At 36.1% G+C, this 22,745-nt stretch overlaps 1 protein-coding gene across 1 annotated transcript in view; it reads left to right on the forward strand.

Moving 5' to 3' along the window:
• Positions 1–22,745, forward strand: part of LOC139984539 (adenylate cyclase type 3-like) — an 84,501-nt gene that overhangs the window by 56,740 nt on the left and 5,016 nt on the right. Inside the window, exons 5-19 of the mRNA XM_071998471.1 lie at positions 157–268; positions 582–709; positions 3,247–3,405; positions 4,969–5,107; positions 7,355–7,471; positions 8,941–9,044; positions 10,085–10,246; positions 11,559–11,763; positions 14,080–14,205; positions 15,715–15,857; positions 17,508–17,580; positions 18,626–18,784; positions 20,056–20,202; positions 21,310–21,532; positions 22,342–22,466. Coding sequence (XP_071854572.1) covers positions 157–268; positions 582–709; positions 3,247–3,405; positions 4,969–5,107; positions 7,355–7,471; positions 8,941–9,044; positions 10,085–10,246; positions 11,559–11,763; positions 14,080–14,205; positions 15,715–15,857; positions 17,508–17,580; positions 18,626–18,784; positions 20,056–20,202; positions 21,310–21,532; positions 22,342–22,466 — 2,122 coding nt within the window. The remainder of the gene's footprint in view (positions 1–156; positions 269–581; positions 710–3,246; positions 3,406–4,968; positions 5,108–7,354; positions 7,472–8,940; positions 9,045–10,084; positions 10,247–11,558; positions 11,764–14,079; positions 14,206–15,714; positions 15,858–17,507; positions 17,581–18,625; positions 18,785–20,055; positions 20,203–21,309; positions 21,533–22,341; positions 22,467–22,745) is intronic.

The following is a 22,745-nucleotide window of genomic DNA, read 5'->3' on the forward strand; positions in this document are numbered from 1 at the left end:
AAACCATTTGAAAGAAACGTGTGTTAAACTTTGAGAGTAATTTAGATAGTAGCTGGAATAGTTGTAATATCTTACCATATCATTATCAATAACGGAATCAATTATTATTCATATTTCACGTCTTCCTTTCGACATTTTTTTTCTCACATTTTCTAGCATTCTTTTCGCCGATATCGTCGGGTTCACGGCTATGTCGTCTAAACTCACCGCACCAGAGCTAGTGAAAACTCTCAATGCCTTGTTTGCTAACTTTGATAAACTCTCGGAGGTAAGCTTTCTGTTGCTTTGAATCAAATTCATTCCCCCTAAGAAGCTAAGATATTTATATAGAAATATATTTTCTAGTATATGTTCTTCTATAGTTAAGTTCTTCTATACATTGTGTTCTATACGCTTATTTTGTAATAGGAATCCTTTATACTGATGTCTTGTCTTCGATATATAAATATATATATATACATATATATATATATATATATATATATATATATATATATATATATATATATATATATATATATATATATATATATATATATATATTAACCTTTTTTCTTTATACTCCTGAACTACTTTCACAGAAAAATAGTCAACTGAGGATCAAGATCCTAGGAGATTGTTATTATTGCATTTGCGGCGTTCCAGACGAAATACCAGATCACGCTGTTTGCTGTGTAAGCATGGGACTAGATATGGTGGTCGCCATTAGGTGCTTATTATTATTTTATTGCTCCAATTACTATCTCCAATTTCCATCTTTTCTTCTCTTACTCCCTAATTCTCTATCTGTGTCTCCAATTTACATCTTTGTCTCATCCTCGTTTCCGCGCTTTTCAATATTTTCTCCGTTTGTCGTTGTTATATTTTGGACTTTACCAAGGAAACTATCAACCTGATATGTGTGTTTGTTTCCCCCTTGACGGTTAGTAAATATTCCAAAAAGCTCTGGTCAATTCTCCGCAATACTAAGGCTTTCAGCTAATGGGGTGATTGATATTGGCTTTGATATACAATATCATAAATTCGGACGAATGAAATAGGTTCAATGTAATCTTTTCAACCAGCCAAAATAAATAGAACGCAAGAAATATGGTTTGGTAATAAAGTACAATATTTTAACCGTAAAACGTATGATTTCTATTTTTATTTGCTACTATAATATCAGAAGCTAAAATAAAAGCCACCGATGTACTTCGGTTTACTATCGCAGCTCTCATTCTTTGTTAACAAACGACAAAATTATCGTAATTGATGAAAAATAGAATCATTATTTTTTCTTCTCTCTATAAATAAATAGCTAAATATCCATTAGCAAAAGAGATATTGAGGTTAACTTTGCAAAATAGATATTGGGGCTAAATTAAACACCAATAAAGGGCAATTGTATAAAAGAAAATATATGGATAGAATGTCGCTTGACGTATTCAGTTTCCGAGTGACGTTACCAGCGGCGGAATACGGAGCCAGGGAAACAAAATATCAGTAGGTACGGAAATATATTGCGGTGAAGAAATTACGCACGCGAGGAGTATTGAAATGTTTTCACACTCTTTTTCACCTTATTATGATCAAAATGCTGCTTAAAGCTATTTTTTAACGGCCAAGGATTCAAAAGAGGGGGGCGCTGTTATCCATCCTTGTACCCGCAGCTGGTTATTTAAGGCTACTCCTCATTGATTTTTTGTTGTTGCAAGAAATGTCCTAGAGATTTTCAAAGTTTCTCTTGATACGATTCCGTACTAAATGTCACACGATATTAACTGAGGGTAACAATGAAACTAATTGCGCGTTACTTACAGATCGAAGAATTTTCACTGGCATCCCTTAAATGAACATTTTATCAAATGTTAGCGATCGATATTAGTCCATAATGATATTGCATTTTATGAATCTATCATTTAACCGGAAAAAGGAAACCCTCTCAACCTAAATCGAACAAATGACGTGAAAAAGACTTGCTAATGGATAGTTTCATGCTGCAATGAAGAGGCTTCTTTAATGACTTGTTGGTTCGATGTTAATTTTACTTTCCGAGGTTTCTAGTGAGGGCGCTGTTACATCAATCCTACAGTGAGTGGTCTTTGTGGTCAATCGATCTCCGGATTTAAGTTACACGATTGCGCTAAAAGCACTCAAAAACTGCGCGCATGCCGGATGAACTTTTTTTGAGTAACTGACAAGTTCGTGGTTTCACTTGTGTATATAGTTTCGCAGAGCGAAACACAACTTTAAGCTGCTGAAAAAAACTATTTAGCTTAACTTGGAACTTCGTTAATATATTTCAAAAGGTTTATCCTTCAATGATTACGAACGAACATTTTAGAATCATACTAGCGATCGATTCACGGTCCCGTTTTGATCTGCAGTCACGGACTGCAACTTGAAAAGTTTCGCGGAACTATAGATAAGACGATACAACAACGAACTCTGTTAATTTTGGCTGGAAATCCCTATTGGAAAATTATGAATATTTTCTACCCCATTTGAAAACAATAACTTGGCTACTCCAGTTAAATTACCTTTCCTTGCAATATGTTTGTATAACGAACAGTTCGAGGACTTTACCAAATCGAATTAACTTTCATGTTAATATAAGATGGAGTGAATATTACGTTATTGGATTTGCTGCTTATCTCTAAGTTACTTCATTCACTTAACATCATTAAAGTAACACAAACATTCTAACAACCTATGTAACTTCAATATTGTAACTTTCATGTTATGAAAAACATGACATGTTATCAGGTCCAGATTTTATACTAGATTTTTCTTGTAATAGGAAATCCTTGGTAGTTTTTTCTTTCTAGGAATAATGACTTACACTTAGGTTTTGGTAAGCAAGACTTTTCAAGGTATAGATATTCTTGGTAACACAATGGATCTTTTTAAAGTAAAATGAAATAAACAACGTAATACATTCTACAAACTGACGCCCTTAATCTCGATAAATCAAAATAAAATAATGAACTTTTAATTTTAGTGGTAATACATTACAGAGGGATACATAAAAGGAAAACAAAAAATGGGCACGCTAACAACAAGTATGTCGATACTTTTAACGAGGCCTGAAAAAATTTTAAATTACAAATTTTCTAGAGTCAGTTTAACATATCCATTGTTTACGTTAAGTTATATATATTAAGGACACTATCCAGCATTTAGGAGGAAAGTAAGGCTAATGATAATGTATACGTGACGTCATATAAATGCAACAACAGATAATTTGATGGTTCATCTTACCGACAGACAAGTGCGAGAGGAAACCCAATCAGGTGTCGATATGAGGGTTGGCATACACACGGGAGCAGTACTAGCCGGAGTCATGGGCAAGAGAATGTGGCAGTTTGACGTTTGGAGTAAAGACGTCAAGATGGCCAATAATATGGAGTCTGGCGGAATTCCAGGGTACGTATATAAACCAGTTATAGAACATGGTCTTACGACACTGTATATAACACATACATATTCACCAATCTCTAAATTCCATAATCTAACTGAGAACTCAACCGTTGTAGAAAACGAAAAAAAAAATAACATCGTGAATAATCACTTAAACGTTCCACAATTAAAGATAAAAGGTTATGTGTAGTGACTTCCTATGTGACCTATGAGAAGTACAGTGAACAAATGAACACTATTTAATTAAACATTACAGCCGCACGCACTGCTAACAAGACGATCCATTAAGAAGAGCACGTTCAAGTCAAGTCATGCATGGCTCAACTTGATTGTAGGATATTCTAGACGTAAAAGGTTTCTAAGCGATCTCATTATTGATAATAGAATTACATATTTATTTATGATGGTTTACAAAATGTCACTCGATCAAAACCATCATAAATAAATATGTAATTCTATTATATATATATATATATATATATATATATATATATATATATATATATATATATATATATATATATATATATATAATAGAATTAGATATTTATTCATGATGGTTTACAAATTGTAACTCGATCAATATTTGCCACGTATCATGATTGAACGTTTTAATTGTTTTGATGTTATCGACGACCAAATATACTTTAAGCATATATATATATATATATATTTATATAAATATAAATATATATATTTATATATATATATATATATATATATATATATATATATATATATATGTATATATATTTATATATTTCACTGTTTGAGGTGCAATAAATGATGGTTTGAATTCATTAAGTTTTCGGTAAAACAAATGTCAAGAAAATGATTGATTTCTGTTTGACATTTGTATTTTGCTGTTCTACATTAAGTTTGATTAACAAACGAATGTTAGAATATGAAGTAAATAAGGAATAAGAAAAAATATGGGGAAACATTTTCTTTCTTTAATATTTAAATATAATTGCTATGGGCCACACATTGTGAATTGCCATGCTGGTTCATACGTTCTTTGTCGCCGACTACTGGAGTATAATTCAAATTCCAAAAAGTTATATGTGACACTCAAGGCGAATTATTTTCATACGTATATTGGCTGCTTTAGAAAATAAAAGAGTAATGACACTAAACTAAGTATGATCTGAACTGCTATTACTAATGTCACTCCAAACGATCGTGTTTGATGTAGAAAATCCTTCATCGATTGATAACACTTGCTGTGTTTCTGTGTCATAAAAAGAAGCAGATATATAAATATAAACCTGTAAGGATAGAAACCCTGGTCATTAGATTTTTCTCCATCAGCCGACTGAACACTAGGCAAACTAGGCTATGTAACTCGAGTGCTAAAGTGTGTTTGAAGTACCATTTTAATCCTTATTCATTTTTATAATTTCACAACTAAAAGATCATTAACCGTAAACAAAGTTAATGTCGTCTGTCTGCCGATATAAGCTATTGCTGATGTGCTTAGGGCTGACCTAATTTTTTTTAGTTTAAAAGGGGTAAAGGTGTCCTTGCAATCAAGTATAATGATATGAGATTGGTTTTACCCACCAACAGGAGAGTCCATATTTCCGAAGTAACTCTGAGTTTTATCAACGATGAATATGAAGTAGAACCTGGTGAAGGGGAGAAGAGGAGCGACTACATCAGATCAAGTGGCCTTAAAACGTATTTGATTAAGATTCCAAACAAGCAGGTAATCATATTCGTCCCCATGATGCAGTTGTTATGATCACAATCTATCGATTAATTGATTGATTGACAAGTAGTAATGAGTGAATTAATTAAGACTGATAAGTATTAATGCGTGAATTAATTAAAATTGACATTGAGCACTTCAGAAAAAAAGGGAAGAGTGATATGCTACCCGCAACTGACAACAGTATGTCCAATGGGGTTCTCCAAAGTTTCTGCAGAGGGCGCCCTGATATCGGTGCTAATATTTGACAGAGGGCGCCCTGATATCGGTACTAATATTTGAGCAGAGGGCGCCCTACTAATGAATGTACAGAGGGCGCCCTGATATCGGTGCTAATATTTGAGCAGAGGGCGCGTTGATATCGGTATAAATGTGCGTGATCTGTACCGTTTATCGATCACTGAATCCACCCAATGTAAATAACTTGTTCAGTTTGCACTGTGAATAAAAGACAACTGTTAATCAGTATAAACTGAAGTGTGTGATTACACCGTTACACGTTAGACCTGTCAGCAGATGCTACTGTGGAACAAAAATTACTAACAGACGAATTCATTACTCAAAGGCTTCTTCAACTAATGACTGGTTAGGAGTCTAAACAAACGGTGCCTACGTTTGACTAGTATTTATACCTTGTAAAGATGGCTCAAATTGCAGATTTGAAGAGTTGAGCGTAGAGTGTCATCCATCGTCTGTTAAAATGTTGACGAAATTATTGCAGAAACCTTTAGAGTATCTGGTTAGTGCTGTCAATAATAATGCACAAGATAGGGTGTTCAGTATTTTCTGTCAACTGTCCATCAATGAAGCAATTTGTTAAGATATTAAAACACACATCAGTTTTAACTGACTAATGGATACTCACCTTTACCAGTTTTCAACGATAAAGTCATCTGTATCCAAAGTAACACGATCACGTGAAAGCACCCACAAGGCACGTGAGCACACCGGAAGAACTTTCACATTATACAGCCGCTCTGGGTGATTGACTATTTCAAGGATAGCCTATTTGAATTTGGCCGAATGAAAAGGGCACTTTAGAAAACACAAGTTCTAAGGTGGTTAAAACGACAAGTATGACTTCAAACTTGTTCCAAAAGATATCTTCTTTAATAAAAATTTTTTTTTTTATTTATACTACTATTGGGCAACTCACAGTACCGTTGTGATATGCAGTCAGAGACTGCACTTTGCGTTCGATGATTAGACTAGTTCAAGGTTGTTCTTGCGTAGTTAATAAAGCAAAAGTTAATGTTCTCTAATTAATTATATAGCTTTGAAACTTCTTAAAATATGTTTCCAAAGATCTCTTCTTTTATATAGTACTAACGAAGTCAATCCAAAGAATCCGTTATGTTCGACATTCAGAGATCATCAGCTGCAGCCTGCAGCGGAACTATACACTCCAAAAAGGTTGGGCAACATATTTTACCCAACACTGGGTACCCATGTATCCAACCAAAATTTGGGTTACGATTTGCACCAAACAAGTAAAACTTATGCCAGTTTAACTCATTTAAATTGTCACAAAGTAATACATTGGTAAACCTAGCCTGCATTTGACTTATTATTGGGCCAGAAAAACTTCATGAAAAGTTGGGTTGGATACATGCGTACCCAGTGTTGGGTGAAATATTTGCCCACCTTTTTAGAGTGTAGATATAATAGGACCTAGATGACTGCGTCCTATGTTAAATATGGGCATGGTTGTAGAGCCCCTGTTGGTACAGCAAAATGGTTCCAGTCTTATCTGTTGCACAAGAAGACACAAAGTCTATTTAACTGGTCTTCTAGGCTTAAGGGAAATTCAAATCTTCCTTTATATTGCTCAGTTATGGTCTACCCAGGAGCACATTGGTCACTGACTAATTATTCGACTGTATTATTCACTTTTTGCAATGAATATTAAAAAATGAGAAATGTTGGCCCTGAGATGCTGGGAGAAAAAAAGTTGCCACGGGAGACTGAGAAAGTTACTTTAATATCACAGCTAAAATGTCTCACAAATATAATAAAAATAGACAGTACAAAAACATTAATTCTGTGCCAACAAGGAATCTTACAGAACTAAAGGGATCATCTCAACAAAGTAAATTAACTGAGATGATACATGCCACACACTGTTAACAACAAAATCTAAATTCCCATGTCACCATAACAGATTTAACGAGATTTGATTTCCACGGATCCGCGGAAAAACTAGGATACAAAAAAACTGTTTTCCTTTATTTTTCTTCATTATAGACTGAGATAGATTTATACGGTAACACCAACGAAGACAAGGAAGTCAAAGAAATATCCACGGATAAGGAAGACACTGTTTGTGAAAGTGTTGACAGTAACAAGAACTACTTGACAGAGGTGAGAAAGTACTTTCATTGGCCATTAACAAACTAAATATAGATAGCATTGTCTGACCTTTGAGTAAGAACTACTAAAGGCGAATAGAACTTTGGATTTATATATGCGTCGATGTATTAAAACAAAGAAAAGTGCCGAGGGAAGTCGAGTGTGCAATTAAAAATGATTTTTTCTCGGGAGAGCATTATTGCACTTCTCTGACCTTAATATCAGAAACAATAAGGTAATGGAACGGAAGAGGCAGGCAGGCAGACCTAAATTTAGATGAATAAATACTCACGTAATGCATTGAGTACTTTCATGTAGAATGGTTGGAAGTTTAAGGGTAGTTTTGTGGATGCCCAATAGACGCGTTTGCATATGATCAGATCGTAACGAACCGACCTGTTAGTCTCTGTGTTAACCTATGTACTCCAGTGCTACCTGATTGGTTTAAAAAAGAAGGAAAAAATAATCTTTTAAATTAAAAAATAATCATTAGTTGTATACCTTCCAGCATATACATATGCAATAATATTAGCATTCGGCTATACCAGTGCTACGTTGAGTGGGTACAGGTGGAGGCGTATGAATCAATGGAACCTATATCTTTGAGGTCGTGAGTTCGAGCAATGACCGCCTCAAAGTAAGGTTGATCATTCATCTTGGTTCGACCCTTTGTTGGTCCCATCAGAAATACCGTCGGCTGCTCCACATGCGTAGGTGGTCGCTTAGCGCCGCGAAATAACTGCTTCCATGCCTATAATAAATCGTCATCATCATCGTCATCATCGTCATCGTCGTCGTCGTCTTCGTCGTCATCGCCATCGTCGTCGTCGTCATCATCATCATCATCATCATCATCATCATCATCATCATCATCATCATCATCATCATCATCATCATCATCATCATCATCATCATCATCATCATCATCATCATCATCATCATCATCATCATCATCATCATCATCATCATCATCATCATCATCATCATCATCATCATCATCATCATCATCATCATCATCATCATCATCATCATCATCATCATCATCATCCTCCTCCTCCTCCTCCTCCTCCTCCTCCTCCTCCTCATCATCATCATCATCATCATCATCATCATCATCATCATCATCATCATCATCATCATCATCATCATCATCATCATCATCATCATCATCATCATCATCATCATCATCATCATCATCATCATCATCATCATCATCATCATCATCATCATCATCATCATCATCATCCTCCTCCTCCTCCTCCTCCTCCTCCTCCTCATCATCATCATCATCATCATCATCATCATCATCATCATCATCATCATCATCATCATCATCATCATCATCATCATAGGCGTCACTATAATCGTCATTACTATTTATGCAATGTTTGTCGAATCCATTTACTCACTCACAAAGTAAGACTTCAATCTAACCTTTTTAAAGTAGATTAGTAAGAACGTTTCCACGTTTTTCATTCCAGGTAAACCATAAAGAAGTTCAGCTCGCAGAAACGGCGCCGTCTTGTAAGTTAGATCGATCGAACCAAGAAGAATTTAATCTAGTGATGGGTAAAGAGATTGATGGGTAAGAATTTAAAATTAATTATGAAATAGTGTTTTGTATGGCTGATACCAGGCTGACTACATGCTGTAGATTAGTACGTTTTGGTAGTATTGTCAAATTTCTTCTAATTCCTTTTATTCCCATATTTACCGAAATTGTTATGTGACATTTCGATAATGCGAAGCAATGAAAATGTTGTCCTCTATACTTATAGCTTAACGTAATATCACCAAGTTCACGTAAAAATCACTTTTTTTTACCTCATTGCATCACTTTGAAGTGAAAACAAGTCATTTTCTTTACCAATTAATTCGCGGCGATTGTCAATTCTGACTGTCATGATAAGACAGAAAATTACTTTACGGTAGCATACTCCATATAATTGCCCCATTGACTGACAGACGAGATCATCAAAGTAATGTGGTCTCTAAGTCCACGTAGAAGTCCCTACTAGCTAAACCCTAACACATCACTGCATAGCTGACAAGTCGGTTTTACATTGCACCTTCAATTTACCCGTAACATGACCATGTAGAATTTTCGCTACGGGGGACTGATGCTTTCGTCACTTGTAAAACTCTCTACTCAGTAGTGAAACAATTTACGTACCCTGCTCCTGGGAGGCCTTAAATGTAGTCAGTATAGGCCCCAAATTATAGCACGCTATAATTGCTAGAAGTTTTCAAAAAAATACTTTCCTGGAGGTCTTTACTCTCCAAATCGTTCTCAGACATTTTTAAGGAACACATAAGATGACTGAATGTCCGTCCCAGTGAAGCGTTGTAATAAAAACAGTTCAAGAATTCTTACCAAACGGGTGTCCATATTTGAATATCTAACATATTTGGGGCCAACGCAGCATACCTTTAAAAAAGAACAGATATGTAAACCACAGATTACGCACTTTTGAAACTGTGGAACACCTCATTGATTCTTGTTACCGAATGTCGGCTTTGCATATGATTACATGAATTGCCAATTTAATCATTGTTATGCCAAAAAAAGATTTTAGAAACATTTAGGGAATGACTGTTTATTTTTATAATTTCATTATTCTATAGAGACTGGAAAAAGCAGACATCTTCAATGACAATGCGGTTCTTAACTGCCGAAATGGAGTCGAATTTTCAACAAGAGAGGGACAGGCAGGGGGCGTTATCTCTAAGTTGCAGTTTACTTGTCGTGGTGGCAGAATTTACTGTACAGTGTTTCATGATGCCACGGTAAGCAGCAACGCTAAGGGCATGCAGGCACTGGTACCGCCCATTCCCAGTTTTGAGATATACCCCATCAAAAATGCCCATTTTCCCATTAATTAGAAGTGCCCAGTTTTGTTAATGAAAGTGTGACCTTTTTGTAGTATGTTTTCTGGTTTGGTATAGATACGACGTGCATAGTGGGCCGGCAGCCGTTTTTATTATTGAAACATTGCCCTTTATGTCGAGAAATTAAGACCAAATGTAAATTCAAAATTATTAATACTTTGTTGAATCTCAGAAGGGTTTACTCATTGTCCAAATTTAGAAAGGAACTTGACTTCATTGAACGCTGATTCAGTGATTGAAATCTTTTAATCAAAGTTCCCGGCATATCAGGGGACGTGACTGATTTATTGATCAATTGATTTGATATATAAAAACACATGCTCATTTGGTTCACTGTAATATACAGATATGTGTCACCTGTGTTTTCCCAATCCATATACGTACTATAATATGTGAGTAAATGTTTGATATACTGTGTACAGGGCTATAGCCACCGGGGTATGGTGGCGCCTATCACCTTCTCCGATAACTTCCATCTCAAATGGCTTGACATTTTATAACACACGCACGCAAGGTCTATATACACTGGCAACATTTAAAGTTCTACTACTAATAAATTACTGTCGTTAAAATGATGAAAATTATAACACTGTTTGCATCTAATTCCCATTCCCGATAAAATAAATTCTAAAAGGACTCTCTCATAAAAGTTAGCCAAATCGTGTACCCAGCTTTCCCACCAATCCCCACCCCGCGTATACAGTCACATATGTAAAAGATGACACAGCTTATATTTCGTGATGAAACTTTATATCTATAGAAGCGTTTATTAACTTTAAGATCTCGGACTTTTTAGTGACCATGCTCCTTCATATGCTGGCTACATACTCACTACACCTCTGTCATCACAAGTAAAGTCAAATTTACTTGTGTTCAGCCCCCCCCCCCTCCTCCCCCTGCCATTGAAGAGAAGAGGATTATGATTAAGATTTGCTGAACCCAATTTCAAATTAAAAGTGAAGGCACGGATTTTATCAACTTAAATATCATTATTCCTGTTATCAGTTAATGATTTATTTAATGTTAATACAAAACTACAAAACAGTAGCAAATCGGCCTTGCACAATACAATATGCGCTTTCATCGCTTGAATACAGTAACGTCGCCCTCATCGAGTCCTCAGACTGAATTTGACTTTCCAAGAATTACTATTATAGTTGATCAGTAAACATACATCATTCCTGTCAATTCTTCTTTCCTTTTCTTTCAGGACACTTGAGGCTTTCATTACCTTCTTCATCAGTTTAATACTAATATGTATATTCAGTTACGTTTCCGTGGCAACCGTGTTCCCAGGCCTGTTTCCCGTGTCTGTTGTGAAATTTTCCGATATGATGAACAGAAATCCATGGCTACGATTGTCTTGGGTCTTGACAGCAATCTTTATTCTCGCCTCGAGTGACGTCGTTGATATGGTAATTTCCCCAATCTTATAAACAACACTGATGTACAATATATGCTTAACACTGTCGGCAAATTTCGCAAATCGTATTAGTGGAAGGGGGGGGGGTGGTGATATTTATGTAGTGTGCCTCGAAACTTCACTGTGATGTATATTTCTGTCTAGTTTCTATGGTTTCTACGGCTTTGCATCGAGTCACTTAATTCAACACGTGCTTCAAGCTATACATTCGGAGTTAGAATTCGCTATTCGACATACGAAGTAAAGCCAAGGCCTCCTGAAACAGAATCATAGAAAAAGAAATATATACGCAATGATTCCAAAGGGTTGCGAAATTATGATATAAAATAACATTATAAATATCATACATTGTATGTGCAATTCTCCGAATTTCTTATAACAGGTAGATTTGCATCTCACCTATTAGTGGAAGCAGTCACATAGTTGTAAACCCATATCTATTTATTATTTTGGGTAGATATTATGCGTATATATTACCGTACAGGACTCGAACCCACAGGCCTAACTTGAGTTCGACCCAAGTTTGAATTTTAGTGTTCATTTGATTTGTATATAGCGCTTTTTACCAGTGATTATGTCTCAAAGCGCTTTACAGACGTAATATTACCCCTGGTCAATGATAACAATCCCTCACGTCGGCGGCAGTTATGTACTGCGCCCAATGACAAGTTACCTCACAGGTACCCATTCAACCCCTGGACGGAGAGAGGCAATTGAGATAAAGCATCTTGCCCAATTACACTAAGTAATAAACTAGGAAGGAATCGAACCAGCAATCCTTGGATCACGAGTCCGACGCCTTAGCCAATTGGCCACCACGCTCCACAAGATAGAGACCCTCAGACTACGTTTGAGTTTGAGTAACGTTAGTGACTATAGCCTATGGGCTTGTACCCTAACTAGGAGATATTCGGCTACAGTTAGGAAACATGTAAGTTATATACAACCTAAAGACCGTCGGAGACTGCTCTACTAATCACGGTCCGTCTTATATCAACCGTCATTGGAAACAAATTGTGGAAAGTCGAGCATTGAGCGTATATGCTTCAGACTCCCACTGATCAAGTATTTGGCATTGAAGTCTCCTTCCTTCAGTCGGGAAACTGAACAGCAAGTCTTCAGTAGTTCACCATTAAAACAGCCCTGTCTTAACGAACTTTAACCAATCACGGAAATGTACTTTGTAAGTTTGCTTAAAGGCATTGAAGATTCGCCCAAACAGCGTGCCGCCCCCGAAAAAAAGTTGACTTTCCATTGCTTGCAAATGAAGTTTTTTTCTTGTCGCTACAAAATGCAGACAGTAATGAATCGTGATAACTTGTTACCTTTTTTCTAGAACTAATATGTCCATCGCTGCTGTGTTTGTAGATATTTACCCTGGCTGTATGTATTGACTGTACACTATAGTGTCTAATTACCGACGGTAGCAAGCTGAGTGCGTATTTTCCTGGCTCGATGGTGGTGTCTAACACTTCTGTTACACCTTATTCGAAACTAGGTCAGATTACCGGCATCAGACGTTTCTTCACTCACTTTAACATAGTACCGGTCTTCGTCAGAAATTATATTGTTGTGAATGCAGCACTTCGTTCGTTCAGGGTGCGATAACGAGTCAAAGTTATCGATAACCAAGTAACGACGATCGAATCAAGTTGGGTCGAGTTCAGTGTGGGAAATTGTCCGACTGGCTTTGTTTGGATATTTGTAACTTGTTTTACACAGAGGATTGAAGATAGAGCCGCGAGGGGGAATGGGGTGGTCGTGACACGCTAGAACGGATACAGAACCTGATAATTCATGCACAAAACATCTACTGTCGTTCCCTTCTTTTGAGTTTTCGAGATAATGAAATAATGAAATTGATAAGCATTGATTTGACAAAAATGCATCACTGAAATATAGTTACAAAAGAACAGCCTAAAACAATTCTTAGCTTAAACAGAACCACCATACTCGATTTATTTTTCAAACCGAAACATACAACGTCGCTTTCTCACCACCGTAACGACACAGCTATTTGGTATATAACTACCTGGTATACGTAGTAGGCTACGGTATTATTGAGATCTGAATTTTTCAATTTTTTGGGGTTCTTACTTTTTCATCGGTTTATAGTAATTTGATATTATATATATTGTGTTACTATATTTACCGAACTCATTAAGACAAATGCTGTTTTTAAAGTCACGTGGTGTAAATCCTATATCCTTTGCATGGCTGTTATTATCTGCGATACCCACAAATTTTAATCGATATTTAGGTGGCGATTTCTTTTTTCAAATTCGATTTCAATTTCTCTCCTTTATAGACTTTCTGCAAACCTTACAACGAAACTGGTCTTATCCCCGTCAGTAACTCTAGTGTAGGGGGCCTCGATCCCTCTCAGGGTTGTGTATATGTGAGATATTTTGAATACAACACAATACTTGTCTTGGTAAGTAGCACAGTTTTTCTCACCTCCCAATCCCTACTCTCAGTTATTAATATTTATTTTTTTATTTATTTTTTATTTCAAAATATTCCTTCCAATGTTGGAAAATTGACTGTGAAACTTGTAACACTGAGAAAGACGGAAGATAAGAGAGCAATAAATTCGGGTGGGATAACTTGTTAAGAAATATGCCAAGAAATTATTCTATTGGGGTTGGATTCGTTTCTATAACGTTCAAATTTGATAGCTACGTTGATAGATGACATGCTTTTAATAATATAATCACACGTTATTCTTATATGGCGCTCTACATCAAAGAATGATCTCAAAACACTTCACAAAATCGCTTAAAATATTACAACTTAAAATTATTACAGCTTAAAAATATTACATCCTAAGAAAATTGAATCATAAAAATTACAAAAATAAACAAATATCTTCACAACAATTATTAAAGCAATAAAATTCAGAAATTAAAGACAAAAGCAATACAACATGACGGCATAGAATAAAACTAAAAAACAAACTATTACAGCCGAAAATTGGTAACAATAAGACTATCAAAATATAATAGAAAATTTGTAATCACCATGTGGTCACTGGTCAAATACCAGTGCTTGTAAAACCGCCTTCCTGCTTTCTTTTGATATATGATGGATATTATTTTGAAGTCTCACTTACCAAATTTAAGGTGTTGGAAAATTTTGGAGAGATAAAAACAAGCCACATGATGATCAGTTTTGTTAATTAAATCGGTTCAGAATTCATTGATGGAACAATTTGAAATCAATATACAATTAACTCAAAAGCATATGTAATACACTACAAATTAAATCATAACATATGTAATCAAACATTGACCCAAACATTTATTTAAGAGATTGAAAGTTTTGCGGTGTACAAGATACATTAAGATAGAAAATTTAAGAGAGACAAAACGGTGGCTTGTATTTATAGCAAATTGGACAGCAATTGCCCAACCAAACGGTATGTACAAGCTAAAAATAAAGTATTAAAATTAACAAAGACTTTAGATATCCAAAAGACAGTTCTTCATCAAAGGGGCACATTTTATTTGCTAGTAGGGCACATTTGCTATTTTTGATAGAAAGTGAGGGGGTGGGCACGTGCCTCCAGTGCCCCTCCCCGGCTTCTACCCCATGCATACATTATTTGAAACCATGATATCTGTCATTCAAATTCCTCAATAACAGTTATAGAATTATGGAATTATGGAATTATGGAATAATGGAACTATGAAATTACGAAATTATGGAATTATGAAATAATTGAATTATGAAATTATGGAATTATGAAATTATGAAATTATGGAATTATGAAATTATGGAATTATGAAATTATGAAATTATGGAATTATGAAATTATGGAATTGTGGAATTGTGGAATTATGAAATATTATATATTGAATATGGGATTATGGAATATTATTTATACCGGAATATGGAATTATTATTATTATTATTGTTTTACCGGTTTTCTTATAATCTGCAGATCAATCTAACAGTGCTTGTGAAGATAACACACATACCCAAGCTCCTAGCAACAATCGTGATTCTCGCTGTCCATTGCCTTATGAATATCTTATATAAAGATGACCTCTATGACCAACATGACGACTTTTACCAAAATGAGAAGTAAATATATGTTAAGTCAATTTAACCAGATTTGTGAATACTTTGATGCAATCTTATGATGGTAAAACTATTGATTTATGTTGGATTATTGGATTATCAGTATGATGGCACGTTAAACAGTGCTGGGTAGGGCCAAGCAAGAGCAGTAAAGGGGGAAAACGGATGAAGGCAAGCGCTCTAATTCCTTCGATGGTACGAAACATCGGATAAGTGAAGGCTTGGGAAGGCCAGAGTGACAGTTGCTTGTGAAAATGGATAACGATCTATAGGAAAATCTTCATAGGTTGAAGACCCCACATCCTCCCTTCCCCACCCTCCCCTCTCTTATGGCGTGGTAGTCGGCTGGCATTGGTTGTGACTGATGGTTACCTAACTTGGTGAGGAAAGGAGACTGCAGCCGCATGGGGCAAAATACATAAAACCGCATGAAGGATTAAGCTAAATCAGAGATCGGTTATGCTACAGTATCTGATTGGCTGTAGAACACTAGAGAAGGTACGAGAAGGAGAGGGTGGGTGGGTGTGAATCGATTGGAATTGTGTTTAAAGATACTGTATTGGTCCCAAATATGCTAGATATTTCACATATAGTCACCTTCGGTCAAAATTCTTAAACAAAATTATAACAACTCTGCGAGAAATTTTCCTCACTGGGACATTCAGTCATCTTGTGTGATCCTTAAAAATGTCTGAAAACAATTTGGAGAGTTAAGACCTCCAGGAAAGTACATTTTGAAACCTTCTTGCAATTATATAGTGCTATAATTTGGGGCCTATACTGACTCCCTTTAAGCTCTCATTTCTATAGTCTCCCTCCCCTACGGTTCTGTCCCATGAAACTAAAATAACCATCTCAATTGCTGTATATCGGTTAATATATATATTAAAGTAAAAGGTGTAGCCCAGAATGAAAACTTAGACGTTAATGTAAGGATAAAATAAAACTGACACAGCCATGTGATGTTATATAGGTTCATAGGCGTAGGAGCCTAAGTTGATTTGGGGGGGGGGGGGGGGCTGTAACGACTTGCCCGAAAAAATAACCGAAATTTTTCTATCATATAGGCATTCATCGGTTATTATTTCACATGCAAATAACCGATTAATGCCTATATGATATATGCACACTAAGATGTTGAACGCGCGAAAAATTTTGATTATGTTTTTCGTGTTATTACCCTTCCATATTGGTTACAATTATTGGGGAAGTCGTTACAATAATAACGATAATAATAATATCAGTTTAACCATTGAAAAACACATTGCAAATTATTCATCTTTCAGTAGGTGCCCAAAAAATTCTCAGCATATTGCCCGATTTTCACAAACAAAATTGAAAAACACACTGCAGATTTTTCTTCTTTCAGTAGGTGCCCGAAAAATTCTCAGCATATTGCCCGAATTTTCACAAAAAATATTGGTGGGGGGGGGGCTGCGGCCCCCCCCCCCCCAGCCCCCGCCTCCTACGCCTATGTATAGGTTACTTGGAATTCGTGGTAAGGCTATAGAATAAAGCCACAAATGGTGCACATGAGGCTCACTGAAGGGAGGACCTTGGGGTATACACCTGCTGTAAGGAGAATGTACGCACCAAATCGGTTGTCGTTTTGTACTTCATTAATATCTCCTTTCTTTTCGCTCCTTTTTATAGAATTGACAGCAAGTGGGTTATTTCATTACAACTGGTGGTCGTTGGTTCTGCTTTAGCATATTTAAACAGAAATGTAAGTTGACTGTTTTTTTTTTTTTGGTTGATGTTGTATCATTATTGTATTACTTATGTTAGCTATTTGTTTGATGTAAGACCATATACTAATGGATGTTGCTGCATTACGTTCAACCTATAGACGATCACGATGCCGGTTGAGCGGTGTGATGTCAGGCGGCGCGTAGCCAAGGGGGGGGGGGGCGAAGGGGGCAGCCGCCCACCTCCCCTTGAGCATTTTTTTGTATGTTTTTATGATACCGCTAGTAATTTCAAAAGAGAAAATGCTAAGATGCAACTAACAAGGCCTGGGAAGTGCCCTTTCCAGCGATATGGGAGGCCTTTTCAGTCAAAATTTTCTTGTACGCTTCGCGCAACACGTAGTGGCGCTACGCTTAGATAGTTTGCAATCCCGTATCTACGGCTCTGATAGTTTGCCTACAGAATCGCCCTTCCCTTGGCAAATTCCTAGCTACGCGCCTATGTGATGTACAGGTAAAAGGTATGGTGAGTAATATGTTGTAAATAAATATACTACACACTCAAACAGGTTAATGTATGGTCATCATATGTTAAGTATGTATGATGTATAGGTAAGTATGTATGTATAGGCAAACAGTATGATGATTAATATCGGTGTACGTAACATGTTATAAAATATATAATACACACTCAACAGGGTCTGCAGCATCGGTTAAGTGTTGGTACATTATTGATGTTGTGTTTATCGAAGATCGCTGTTAATACTAGTATCACCACTATGTAACTAAAAAGTTTGCGATACAAAACAATAGAACAGCCTTCACGAAAAGAGCGTTTCAATCATTGTTAACACTTCCTGCACAACATTAACAGAACCTTTGATGACATATTATGACGTGTATAGGCTACATCTGTTTTGCCCTGTTCTCTTTTCAGTTCTTACGTTTCCGTTCTCTGGTTTCTTATCTTCGAAGATGGGTGCTGCTACGCGATTGAAGTCGGTTTAACATGCTCATATTAATTGTCACTCTATCATTTTGATTTGCATATTAATATTTCGGCATTTTTCTCCCCCTTTATAGCTCGAAAAGACCAGCAGAATATTACATTTCTCCAAGCACATCGCGAGTTCTCAAAACGAAGATGTAGAAACATTGAAGATACGCAATGAAAACCTAGTACTAAACATTATGCCGGCCCATGTTGCGCGTCACTTTATGGGATCAAAGAAGCGAGATGAGGTTAGTGGTTCACTGGGCAAGTCGAAAAGCTAAATGTGTTATTTTTACATAGTAAATAAGTTATTCGCATACATGGGTTGCACATGTAATATCTTTCTGGAATTTAAATGAACGACCGACTACTGACTACGAACATATATGAATAAACATGAGAAGAGTTAAGAAGAGTTTTGGCGAGTTTAGAACGAGATTTAAGCCAATGACGTTTGCTTTACAAACTATGTGCTCTACCAAAATGAACTATTCAGCTGTATAGTTAGTGACGATTCATACACATTCATATCTCTTTCTTTGAGAAAGGAATTAATTTGTCATAAAACCTGAACCGTTGGCAATGTGCCAATTATATAAAAACCACAATTTCGTTTGGTAAAAATGACTTGCTAAACGTGCTATGATGATGGATTTTTAATCGTGTTTTGGTTAAAGGGTAATCTCTTAAAGGAAGGTTTCAGCAGCACGCGTGTCATCAGCTTAATTAGAATCCGTATTTGCAATCTTTCAGCTCAAATCCGCTGGTAAAAGTTGAGATTCAGAAAAAGGTGAAGTGTACTTCCTGCCAGGGTTAATGTGTTATAGACTGAATGAATCTACCATGCTACGTTTTGGTTTCGTCATTTTATCGCCACATTGAAGTGATGGGAAGTTTTTAAAATGGCGTTTACACCGACTTATTTTCATCACAGTTTCACCTGGGTTCCACCGCTTGCTTAATTGGTAGATGGTACCATTCCTAGAAGATACATAGAAGAACATACATAGATACATATAGATACATAGATAAATAAATATATAGATACATAGAAGAACATATAAAACCACCTCAACTGATGTTCTCATAATGAAGAACTAGAAAAATTGAGTTACCAATTAGCAAACACAAAACGTTATCATAACATTTTTAAAAGACCCTCTAAAATATGTTTTGATAACGTTTAATGTGGTGTTATAAAAACGTCGGCATAACGTTTTTATGAGATATTAATGTTATATTTATGTTATATTAATGTTTTAACGAAAAATGTTTTGAAATAATAGCCTGAAAACGTTTTCGTGACATATTTATTACACCACAAATAACGTTATCAAAACAAAAGACGAAACGTTTTAATAACGTTTTAAAATCGTTTTTGTGTTTGCTAATGGGTCTTTATAATATCCATAGATTAGGTCGCGTTGACCTATATCATACTATAACCCTTTTTAAGCAAAAGGAGGTAAAGGATATATATTAATATTTTTTTCATTTTTTCCATTTTGCTCCTTAAAAGGAACTGTATTCCCAAAATTACAAAGAAGTTGGGGTCATGTTCGCGTCGATTCCAAACTTTGCCGACTTTTATTCTGAAGATGCAATCAATAACCAAGGGACAGAGTGTCTTAGAGTCCTGAATGAAATATTCAGCGATTTTGACCAAGTAAGTACAGAAGTGTTTCACGTTTAACAAGATCCATGCACTCAAGTTTACTTCTTTTGTACAACATTTATATTTTTGGTCTATATATAGAAATAATCACTTTTCTTACAATTATAATCATGATAATAGTTTCAGCACTAAGTTGATAACCTATGCAACCGACGACAAGGCATCATATACATAACCTACTCAAGTCAGTCCTAACTGGGTTTAAATGGTTAATTTATTGCATATTTTTCAATGCAACATATTTCAGAAGTTATATTTAAACATACTTTTCACTTGAATATCTATATTTTAATATACGTTTCATAGATATATAGCTTTGAACCTATATCACTATCAAGGTTATTCTTCACTCAAATACGAAAGAGACTCAATACATATATATTAACAATTATTAACAATTGCTTTTAACTTTAACATTACATTGGTCTCCGTCATCTTAGCAATTCGGCTAATTTGTACATGGTGGCATCCTGTGTGAAAAAAAAGAATGTCAGGTTTCTGTTCACGTCATCTTAGCAGTTCGGCAAGTTTGTACATAGTGGCATCATGTGTGAAAAAGAATGTCAGGTATCTGGTCTACGTCATCTTAGCAGTTCGGCAAGTTTGTACATAGTGGCATCATGTGTGAAAAAGAATGTCAGGTATCTGGTCTACGTCATCTTAGCAGTTCGGCAAGTTTGTACATAGTGGCATCATGTGTGAAAAAAGGAATGTTAGGTATCTGTTCTACGTCATCTTAGCAATTCGGCAAGTTTGTACATAGTGGCATCATGTGTGAAACAGAATGTCAGGTATCAAGCTCCGTCGGTTCTTTAACACGTCTTTATACATCTTACATAGACCTACGCTGTTATAGCCCTATATTAGGTTCAAATAACATACGCCGGTACAGTAGTAATTAAAAACAAAACACTAATTGATTTCAACTTCAAGAGTAAAACTCATTTAGAGATACTTATATGTTGAGCTTAATAAAAACAATGTAAGCTGGATTATAGTACCATTCGTTTGTTAATGAATTCATTATCTCAAGAATTTTGGATGTTATAATTAGAGAAGGCAAAACTAGTTTCTTTTCTTTTTTCTCTTTGAATACAGTTGCTTGACGATAAACGATTCCAGAATATTCACAAGATTAAGACCATTAGTAGTACCTACATGGCAGCGTCGGGCCTTTTCCCAGAGCCGGAGAAAATCAACTACGAGAACGAAAAGGCGAGATGGCAACATCTAGCTGATTTGACAGAATTTGCATTTTCTCTTCGCGAAACACTCGACTCCATCAACCAGCAGTCTTTCAACAGTTTCCTCTTAAGAATAGGTCAGTATTTCAGTTCAACTATATTTGCACCTTGTATAAGATGGAAATATTTAGGGGACTGAAGATTGATTGCCTAACCGTAAGAGAACTAAAAACTGTTAACAAACTAATTAACTATACAAAAAAAGCCTGAGTAGGTAAATGTATAAGTTAGAGGGCGTGACGCATCTATCTTTTCAGGGTCTTCTTGAAAGGCACACGGAAGGGATAAATAGAAAGGACAATGGAAACTAGATAGACAGACCAACAAGTCAATTGGACCGATAAGCAATGCATAGAGTATAAAAAAAAATTAAAAAAATAGGAGATTACGTAAAGAGCTTAGGGGATTTTAAGGGGGGGGGGGGGCGGAGATAAACCGCGTTGAAGGGTGTAGGTTAATATTAGTAAGTATGTGTATGATGAGAATGAAAAGGAGGATGATAGGATGAAAATCACAGTTGAGTCTTGAAGATGGTCAGAAAGTTTGAGGAAAAGGGAGGTTGGTGAAACGATATATACTGTATATGGGACTGCACTGTGCTAATGCGTTGCATCCGCAGCCGTGCCTGCTGTGATGAAACGTATCGGGGTGGTTACCTAACAATCCAATGCCTTGTAAAACCATGTCAGATATGGTGTGATGTGGAAGGCTGAAATGTCTCCTAATCGGATAATACCGTCAGTAAACGTCCGTTTACCTTCATAATTTGTTACGCGGGAATATATCAGCTTGAATTGTAAGCTACATTTAAGTCATAAATACAGGAGATGAAATATCTAATTATACCGTATTTTCACTCTTATGTATCGATGCTCATATTAAACAGGGATAAACTTTGGTCCCGTCCTCGCGGGAGTTATCGGAGCGAGGAAACCTCATTATGACATCTGGGCTAATGCGGTGAACGTAGCTAGTCGGATGGAAAGTACTGGAAAAGCAGGTAGTATACAGGTGAGGATTAGGCCTGCTTAGACGGATCAGCAAGTGTCATACAGACCCGTGACTCGGGAAACTTTGGATAACAAAATAATGTTTTCTCATTTTCATAATATAATGAAAGAGATATTAGGACTTTAAACCGGAGGCGGGTAGGGGGGTAGGGGGGGGGGGGCATAACGAATTTGCCCCCAATGGGAGTCGAGCTAGCTCTCCAGCCCACTGGTAAATCAAATATATTCGAGGACGACTTGGTCATTGTTTTATAGGATTGATGCTGAGTTATGGAGAACT

This window comes from Apostichopus japonicus, chromosome 17 (assembly GCF_037975245.1).
Source record: "Apostichopus japonicus isolate 1M-3 chromosome 17, ASM3797524v1, whole genome shotgun sequence".
Taxonomy (NCBI): domain Eukaryota; kingdom Metazoa; phylum Echinodermata; class Holothuroidea; order Aspidochirotida; family Stichopodidae; genus Apostichopus; species Apostichopus japonicus.